General features: G+C 49.6%; 1 protein-coding gene across 2 annotated transcripts in view; it reads right to left on the reverse strand.

Moving 5' to 3' along the window:
• LOC133951807 (interleukin-1 receptor accessory protein) overlaps positions 1-7,266 on the reverse strand; it is a 15,858-nt gene extending 8,592 nt beyond the window's left edge. Inside the window, exons 1-2 of one of the 2 annotated variants that reach the window (XM_062385990.1) lie at positions 6,956-7,266; positions 1,444-1,514 (exon numbers count right to left, since the gene is read on the reverse strand). In XM_062385990.1, coding sequence (XP_062241974.1) covers positions 1,444-1,514; positions 6,956-6,957 — 73 coding nt within the window. In that variant the 5' untranslated portion in view covers positions 6,958-7,266. The remainder of the gene's footprint in view (positions 1-1,443; positions 1,515-6,955) is intronic. The other variant, XM_062385989.1, reaches the window with a different exon arrangement.
• Between the last annotated feature and the right edge of the window lie 2,943 nt (positions 7,267-10,209).

Raw genomic sequence — 10,209 nt, forward strand, 5'->3', positions numbered from 1 at the left:
CAGACCCGTCACTGTTTAGTTCTCCAGTCTGTCTCCTCATTGAGCTGATGGCAATGTGAAGACCAGGTTAGAAGGAGGGAGCAGAACTTAAATCAGCAGCTGATCATCAGCTTGAAGTTAGTGAGTAACTTTCTGACAACTGATTTAATTGTTCACTTGTTTAAGCAAAGAAACACATCTTCAATCAATCAATCAATCAATCAATCAATCACACCCCTGTTCAGATCCATATTTCTAATGGATGAGGTAATCTAAGATTTCTATGAGAAGTTCTCAGTGCTCCTCAACCAGCACTGGACTGGGACCAGAGCTTCAGGGAGCTCAAAGACCACTTCAACCTCTATCTTCAGGCTTCACTGCTTGTTGAATCTGTCTCTGACTCTAAACCACTAGATTCACTCAGATCATCATAAACTAAGAATATCCAGAAAGAAGATTCACAAACGCCTCAAACTGAAAATCCAGAGAAGCTCAGGAGTCACTGAAATCCCTCGAGCCTCAACAAGCTCCTGAACATGAGGTGTCCTGAACAGACGACTGAACCATTCGATTTCAGAAGAAGAGAGAGAGGATCAGAGAATCTGTTAGAGAACCTGAAGTCGAGGTTCAGTGAGGCTGGTTCAGGCTCCTGGAATGAACGCTGGATTAATGAGAGGCTTGTGTGTGTGTGAGTGTGAGTGTGTGAGTGTGTGTGTGTGTGTGTGTGTGTGCGTGTGTGCGTGTGTACATGTGTGTGTAATTGACCTGTCAGATTTTCTCTGCCAGACTATTACTCTTTCTATTGCAACCTTCTACAACATCCCCCTTATTCTCCTCTTCTTCTTCTTCTTTCTCTCCATCCACACTAATACATTCAGCCTCATCCCTCCATCCAAAACCCTGCACCGCTCTTTTTCCTCCATCCTTCTCTCTGTTTAATTAACCTAATTTCTGCAGAGTTGCACCAACATGAACCGATGCACCCGTTTCCTCTGGTGTGGAGACACATGTGGATAGAGACACAGGAAACTCGACTGTTTTCTGCTCTGTGTGAAGTCAACAGGTCAGAGCTCCACCCTCTGGAAACAGCTCCTTGTTTTCATGATCATGTTTAAATCTATAATAAAATCCACAATGTTGAGAAGATTCAGTGTTTTAGCAGCAGGAAGTGGAGACCTCTGTCTTCTCTCATCAGGTCATGTGCTCATGTTTTTAAATTAGAAATTAGAGCTAAATATTGAGTTCCTGTTTCTATATTTAGAATCAATATGTTTTGAATTAACCATGAAATGACAACAGAGGAAGAAGCTCCAGCACCAGCCTGTGTTTGTTTGAAGACTTCAGTTCATCCGGGATTCAAACTACAGGTTTGTCATGTTGTGGAAACTAAGTCTCCAGCTGGTGGGAAACAAAACACATTCAGAATATTTCTACTGCACAGTTCAGTTTATTGTTTTCTTGTACCTGTCAGGTGACTGGACTGAGTGACAGCTGCCACGCTGCAGAGGAAGACGAGGGTGGAGATGAAGGACGACCTGCAGAGAGACGGAGACGCTGTTTAAACTGCTGATGTAATATCCATGACGATAAATTCATTTATAGTCCCAGTGCTCCTACTGGACACAGGAAGTCACTGCTGCAGCTTCACCAGGTTCATTAGTTCTGTAAACATTGATTTAACAGCTGATGACACAGAATCACTTCCTGTCTCTGAACATGAGGAAACGCTTTAATATGACGACGGACTTTCTGCAGACATTTGGTTTTCTGAGATTCTTCATTTGGTCATGAGTCATTTTATGTTCTGGTATTAACGTGTCACAGAGACGATCACATGAATGATTTGTCTTGTTAGGAGAAGTCATCAGTTCAAGTTATAACCTGCAGGAAACTCAAGAAGCTTCACACGTGTGTCCGAGCTGCTGAGGATCGACCTATAAACACTCAGACCCTTAATCCAACAGGAAGCCATTTTGAATTTAATGAGCAAATGTGGCCGACTTTCCTCCTCTCCGAGAATAAGTCACATCAACTTCATATTCGGTCGATCTGATAATAAGACTGTGGCAGTCGACCACGACACGGGGCCCACACAGCCAGAGACACCTTGTGTCCCGTGTGTCTCTGTCTCTGGTGTCCCTGTCCTACCAGCCGCCTCCACCAAGACAGGTTCACGTTTCAATAAGTTGATTTCATTCACTGACCAAACAGAACCTTTAAAATCCAAACACAAGATGTCAGCTGTAGAATGAAAGGAGGGACACGAGAGACAGAGACACACGGGGGGACATGAGAGACAGAGACACACGGGGGGACACGAGCGACAGAGACACACGGGGGGACACGAGAGACAGAGACACACGGGGGGACACGAGCGACAGAGACACACAGGGGGACACGAGAGACAGAGACACACGGGGGGACACGAGCGACAGAGACACACAGGGGGACACGAGAGACAGAGACACACGGGGGGACACAAGAGATCGAGACACACGGGGGGGACACGAGAGACAGAGACACACGGGGGGACACGAGAGACAGAGACACACGGGGGGGGACATGAGAGACAGAGACACACGGGGGACACGAGAGACAGAGACACACAGGGGGACACGAGAGACAGAGACACACGGGGGGACACGAGAGACAGAGACACATGGGGGGGACACGAGAGACAGAGACACACGGGGGGACACGAGAGACAGAGACACACGGGGGACACGAGAGACAGAGACACACAGGGGGACACGAGCGACAGAGACACACGGGGGACACGAGAGACAGAGACACATGGGGGGGACACGAGAGACAGAGACACACGGGGGGGGACACGAGAGACAGAGACACACGGGGGGACACGAGAGACAGAGACACACGGGGGACACGAGAGACAGAGACACACAGGGGGACACGAGCGACAGAGACACACGGGGGACACGAGAGACAGAGACACATGGGGGGGACACGAGAGACAGAGACACACGGGGGGACACGAGAGACAGAGACACACAGGGGGACACGAGAGACAGAGACACACGGGGGGGACATGACAGACAGAGACACACGGGGGGGACACGAGAGACAGAGACACACGGGGGGACACGAGAGACAGAGACACACGGGGGGACATGAGAGACAGAGACACAAGGGGGGACACGAGATACAGAGACACACGGGGGGACACGAGAGACAGAGACACACGGGGGGGACATGAGAGACAGAGACACACGGGGGGGGACATGAGAGACAGAGACACACGGGGGGGACATGAGAGACAGAGACACACGGGGGGGGGACATGAGAGACAGAGACACACAGGGGGACACGAGAGACAGAGACACACGGGGGGACACGAGAGACAGAGACACACGGGGGGACACGAGAGACAGAGACACACAGGGGGACACGAGAGACAGAGACACACGGGGGGGGGACATGAGAGACAGAGACACACGGGGGGGACATGAGAGACAGAGACACACGGGGGGGACATGAGAGACAGAGACACACGGGGGGGACACGAGAGACAGAGACAAACAAGGGACATGAGAGACAGAGACACACAGGGGGACACGAGAGACAGAGACACATGGGGGGGACATGAGAGACAGAGACACACGGGGGGGACACGAGAGACAGAGACACGGGGGGACATGAGAGACAGAGACACACGGGGGGGACACGAGAGACAGAGACACACGGGGGTACATGAGAGACAGAGACACACGGGGGGGACATGAGAGACAGAGACACACGGGGGGACACGAGAGACAGAGACACACGGGGGGACATGAGAGACCGAGACACACAGGGGGACACGAGAGACAGAGACACACGGGGGGACACGCGAGACAGAGACACACGGGGGGACACGAGAGACAGAGACACATGGGGGGACACGAGAGACAGAGACACATGGGGGGGACACGAGAGACAGAGACACACGGGGGGACACGAGAGACAGAGACACACGGGGGACACGAGAGACAGAGACACACAGGGGGACACGAGCGACAGAGACACACGGGGGACACGAGAGACAGAGACACATGGGGGGGACACGAGAGACAGAGACACACGGGGGGACACGAGAGACAGAGACACACGGGGGACACGAGAGACAGAGACACACAGGGGGACACGAGCGACAGAGACACACGGGGGACACGAGAGACAGAGACACATGGGGGGGGACACGAGAGACAGAGACACACGGGGGGACACGAGAGACAGAGACACACAGGGGGACACGAGAGACAGAGACACACGGGGGGGACATGACAGACAGAGACACACGGGGGGGACACGAGAGACAGAGACACACGGGGGGACACGAGAGACAGAGACACACGGGGGGACATGAGAGACAGAGACACAAGGGGGGACACGAGATACAGAGACACACGGGGGGACATGAGAGACAGAGACACACGGGGGGGGACATGAGAGACAGAGACACACGGGGGGGACATGAGAGACAGAGACACACGGGGGGGGGACATGAGAGACAGAGACACACAGGGGGACACGAGAGACAGAGACACACAGGGGGACACGAGAGACAGAGACACACGGGGGGACACGAGAGACAGAGACACACAGGGGGACACGAGAGACAGAGACACACGGGGGGGGGACATGAGAGACAGAGACACACGGGGGGGACATGAGAGACAGAGACACACGGGGGGGACACGAGAGACAGAGACAAACAAGGGACATGAGAGACAGAGACACACAGGGGGACACGAGAGACAGAGACACATGGGGGGGACATGAGAGACAGAGACACACGGGGGGGACACGAGAGACAGAGACACGGGGGGACATGAGAGACAGAGACACACGGGGGGGACACGAGAGACAGAGACACACGGGGGGACATGAGAGACAGAGACACACGGGGGGGACATGAGAGACAGAGACACACGGGGGGACACGAGAGACAGAGACACACGGGGGGACATGAGAGACAGAGACACACGAGGGGACACGAGAGACCGAGGAAGAGGAAGGAGCTGAGAACCTGCTGCTCTTCACAGACTCAGTTTCCTCTGAAGCTCGGTCAGTGCTTCAGACCACAGACACAAGTGTTCATGTGTTTAAAAGCAATAAAATGTGGATGTGAGTTATTTCCGTTGGTTTAAATGTTTTCAGTGAAGAAGACGAGCTGAGTCTCTTCAGTCTATTACTCCCCCCCCCTCTCTCTCTGCTGTATGCGTCAGGCTCTCTCGCCCGTCTATAAATCTGCAGCAGCAGCAGTTTATTCGGCGGCGGACGGCTCGTTACTGGAGATGAGATGGATGATAAAGTTCTTCACCTCTCTTCACCTCTCTGCTCATCCCTCCATCCAAGATCGATGAAATTACTTCATTTATCTGCACGTGTGAAAATCAAGTTTTATTCTGCAGACTGGATTTATTTGTAGTGTTCATTTAATCAGGATTTAACAGTGGAAGGACCAAACTCACCTGATGTGATGCAGACTAACTCACTGGTTTAATGTGGGAAAGATGGACACCACTGGTGGCTTCAGTTTGTGACCGTGTTGAAGCCTCACTCTGACCTTTAGCCCAGCGCCATCTTGTTTTTTTATTATAGGAGACTTTAATTGATAGGACAGAGTAAGGTTGTGAAATAAGGATGACGCTATACGCCGCCACCATCTTGTTTTTTTCTTTCTTTGAGGAGCGGGGGTGGAGCCTAACTTAAAGCTAGAGGACACACCCACTCACACCTTTAATCTTCACCCATTGGAAGTTACCAGCTGTCAATCACACTGTGATATCCCCCCCCCCCCCCCCATCACATCCGGTGCCTGGTCTGTTTGACTCTAAATGATCATAATTCACTAAATGATCATCAGCTGTTTGAAGACTTGAAACTAGAGACTGAGACGTCTACAGAAACTACCAGTGGAGTCGCCCCCTGCTGGTCACTACACAGATGACAGGATTCAGGTACTTCTTCGTCAGCTTCACTTTCTGGACCCAGAACATTGAAAATGATTTAACATGTTCTTTGATTTCTCAAAGAAGAATTGTTGAATAAAATAAGACATATTGAGAGGATAGATTTATACGAGTGTGTGATTTGTCTTATCGAAGGTAAAACAAACTTCAGTCCCACGTTGTTGAAAAACTAATGTTCTACTTTTTATTGGTTTACGAGAAAGTTGACTTTATGTTTTCTGGCTCATTAGAAGATGAATAATTAGCTTTTCTCTCAAATCTCATCTGATTGGATGATAACAGAACAAAAGCTCATTAAAGAAGTGATGTTTATTCCTCTTTATGACTGGAAGTGAATGATTTAGAATGAAAATCAGAGGATCAGAGCTGATTCCTGTTTGGACTCCTGTAAGTCTGATGATGAAGGTGTGGAGGAGGAGGAGGAGGAGGATGAAGAGGAAGAGGAGGAAGAGGAGGAGGCAGTAACCACTGCAGACTGAGGCCCTGATGTGATGGACGATAATCTGATTATCAGAACGGATCGATGAGGCCCATGACTCCGTCTGCCCCAGACTCACGTTTTAGAGAAGACCATTTTAAACTTCTGTTAGCGTTCACACGTTTTAAAAGAACGACTTCTTTAATGTCAGCAGTTCAAAACCACACGGTAGGTCTCTCTATGAATTCGGCAGACACTGATTTAGCAAACAATCATTAAATGATCAAACCTCAACCTTCTTTCTCTCGTTCGCTGCGTGTTCGCGTCCATCGCGCGTTGTGACATAGACCTGATTGTGTTGAGCGTTGTTGTGTTGTATGTTGTGTGTCCGCCGACCATTGGACTACAACTACCTGATTAACTATGATGGGTCGTAGCCCAGTCAGCGTGTGTCCCATGTGATTCACCGACAGGAAACCAGCAGGTTTCTAAAGATGTTCCGCGTCACAGAAAACAAGTTCCTCCATCGTTTAACGTTACAAGAGAAACAACACGAAGAAGAAGCAGCGGGAGGAGGACTTACATGAACCCGACGAAGAGAGCGGATCCCGGGCGTCTGGGAGTGGAGCGAGTCGGTCCTCACGGAGCTCCGCTGGGCGGGTCCGCACAGTGACGGTTAACCCGAGTGTTTACACACACTCACACACGCGCACACACGCACGCAAGAGATTGCCCCCCCCCCCCCAACAACTTTCAACGATTCACGTAGAATGTGCGTTAAAAGCGCAGAAAAGTTGTGTAAAGGAAAGTGAACGCAGCGTGTGCGTGTATCAGTGTGTGTGTCAGACAGTGTCTGAGTGTTTGTATGTGTTTAGTGTGTTTGTGTGTGTGTGAACATCAGGAAGTAGGAGAGTTGTGTGTGTGTTCCGGTTAAGGTTCCTCCCCGTCACCGCTGTTGCGACATCCCCCCTTTCCCTAACCTAATACGTCACAGTCAGCTGACTCACCTGAGCAGCACATTACATTACATTACATTTCATTTAGCTGACGCTTTCATCCAAAGCGACTCACAATAAGTGATTCAAACCCGAGGGTACAGACCAAGGACGACAAGAATCAAGAAAGTACAATTTCTTCAAATAAAGCAAAACTACAAAGTGCTATAAGTAAGAGCCATTTAAGTGCTAATAAAGTGTTTCAAAAAGTTGTTAGTTTTTTTTTTTTTTTTTTTTTTTCATTCAAGGTAAAGTCGGAAGAGGTGTGTTTTTAGTTTTCGGCGGAAGATGTGTAAACTTTCTGATGTCCGGATGTCAATGGGGAGCTCATTCCACCAATCAGGAGCCAGGACTGAAAACAGTTGTGTTTTTGATGAGTGTTGAGCAGTGAGGGAGCAACGAGCTGATTGGACGAAGCAGAGCGGAGTGAACGGGGTGGGGTGTAACGTTTGACCAGGTCCTGGATGTAGACTGGACCGGATCCGTTCACAGCATGGTACCAAGTACTAGTGTTTTGAACCGGATGCGAGCAGCCACTGGTAACCAGTGAAGGGAGCGGAGGAGAGGAGCAGTGTGAGTGAATTTAGGTTAAAAACCAGTCGAGCTGCTGCATTCTGGATGAGCTGCAAAGGTCGGAGGGCAGTAGCAGGTAGACCTGCCAGGAGCGAGTTACAGTAATCTAGACGTGAGATGACCAGAGCCTGGACCAGAACCTGCACCGCCTTCTGGGTGAGAAGGGGGCGTGTCCTCCTGATGTTGTACAGCATGAATCTACAGGACCGTGTTGTTGCATTAATGTTGGCAGTGAGGGAGAGTTGGCTGTTGAGTGTCACGCCCAGGTTCCTAGCCGTCTGAGTGGGGGTTAACACAGAGTTGTCAAAGTTAACAGTCAGGTCGTGGATGGGAGAGTCTTTCCCAGCACAAGACTCAAAGACTCAAACAGGCTAATTACTGCTACTCTTACTGAGGAGGAGTAATCAGATACTTTACTGGAGCAAAGTATTTCTGAAAAGTATAGACAGAAATTCATTCCATTACAAGTACTGAGGTTCAGAAGTATTCATGATTATTCTGATTCTGATTCTGATTCTGATTTATAAAGCAGGGGAGGAGCTAAAGCTTCAGCATCAGGCTCCTCCTCTAAAGCAGGGGAGGAGCCAAAGCTTCAGCATCAGGCTCCTCCTCTAAAGCAGGGGAGGAGCTAAAGCTTCAGCATCAGGCTCCTCCTCTAAAGCAGGGGAGGAGCCAAAGCTTCAGCATCAGGCTCCTCCTCTAAAGCAGGGGAGGAGCCAGAGCTTCAGCATCAGGCTCCTCGTGGCATCAAGCTCCTCCCCTAAAGCAGATTCAAGATTCAAGATTTTATTAACAAATGCAAAACAATAACATTAAGCAGTCGCTGGCAGTGAAATGCTTGAGTCACAGGCTGTCTTCTAGAGGAGGAGCCAGAGCTTCAGTATCAGGCTCCTCCTCTAAAGCAAAGGAGGAGCCAGAGCTTCTCCAGTGGAATCATCTGAGCTCTGCTCTGGAGTCAGACTCCATCTGTACGTTGAAGATTCCAACCTTCCTTTACGATGAAGCTTCTAGTTCCAGCTGGTCCAGGGCTCAAGCTGGTGCTGCTGGCCCACGAGGCAGAGCAGCTAATGGTTTGGGTGATGGAGGTCTTTGATAATCCGGTGTCCGGGTGTAGAGGTCCTCCATGGATGGTAGCTCCATCATGTGTTGAGCAGCCTGCACCGCCCTCTGTAGAGCCTCACGGTTCAGGGCGGAGCAGCTGCCAGTCAGGATGCTCTCCATGGTGCACCTGTCTCCTGGAGCCGCTGTCTGGCCGTCTTCCTGATGGAGTCTGTGCGATGGGTCCAGGTCAGGTCATCACTGATGTGGACCCAGAGGAACCTGAAGCTGCTGACTCGCTCCACCGTGGCCCTGAGATGGAGGTTGTTGTCCTGGCACCAAGATGTCAGGGCTCTGACCTCCTCTCTGTAGGCCTTCTCCTCGTGGCCGGGGATCAGGCCTATGACAGTGGTGTCATCAGCAAACTGGACGATGGTGTTGGAGCTGTGGCCACGCCTTCATGTGTGAACAGGGAGGACAGGAGAGGACTGAGGACCACCGGGGTTGAGAGTCAGGGTGGAGGATGTGGCTGATCTTGATGATGGATCCTGACCATGGACTATGATCACATCAAGACTACTTGATATATAATATTTCTCTCAGATACTCAACCATTGCTGACAATAATCCATCAGGTTGTTGACCTTCAGTTCTGCTACATCATCATCAAATGATCTCTGTGATCTTCTCTGTTACTCAGGACATCTGTGGACTAGTGTCCGTCCTGTGAGACGGGTCCTCACATGTGTCTCTGAGGTCTCCGCCTTCTTCACCTGTTAAAGGTTTCAGTAGTTAGACTCTTGAGGGTGAAGGACAGAGGACGTCTCACCTGGTTAAAGACGATGAGACAAACTGGGACTGAGAATATGAGACTAGACTAATATGATGTGATTGATTGACCTCTAGATGTGTAAAAGTACACAGGTTTTATCATATCAATGTACTTAAAGTAAATGTGGTAAATGTAATTTGATTACAAATTACTGGTTTACAGGGAGACTCTGTTGTCATTCATAATGTGATGTCGCCTCCTAGTGGCGTCACTGTGTAACACCGTGACGACTGTGGTGCGTTCATGTCCCTGGGATTTTCAGTGGTTATATCGAAGTTAGACAGACAGACAGACAGAGAGAGAGACAGATATATATATATATATATATATATATATATATATATATATATATATATATATATATATATATATAGATAGATAGATAGATATCCATCTATA

Source organism: Platichthys flesus, chromosome 4, assembly GCF_949316205.1.
Source record: "Platichthys flesus chromosome 4, fPlaFle2.1, whole genome shotgun sequence".
Classification (NCBI taxonomy): Eukaryota; Metazoa; Chordata; class Actinopteri; order Pleuronectiformes; family Pleuronectidae; genus Platichthys; species Platichthys flesus.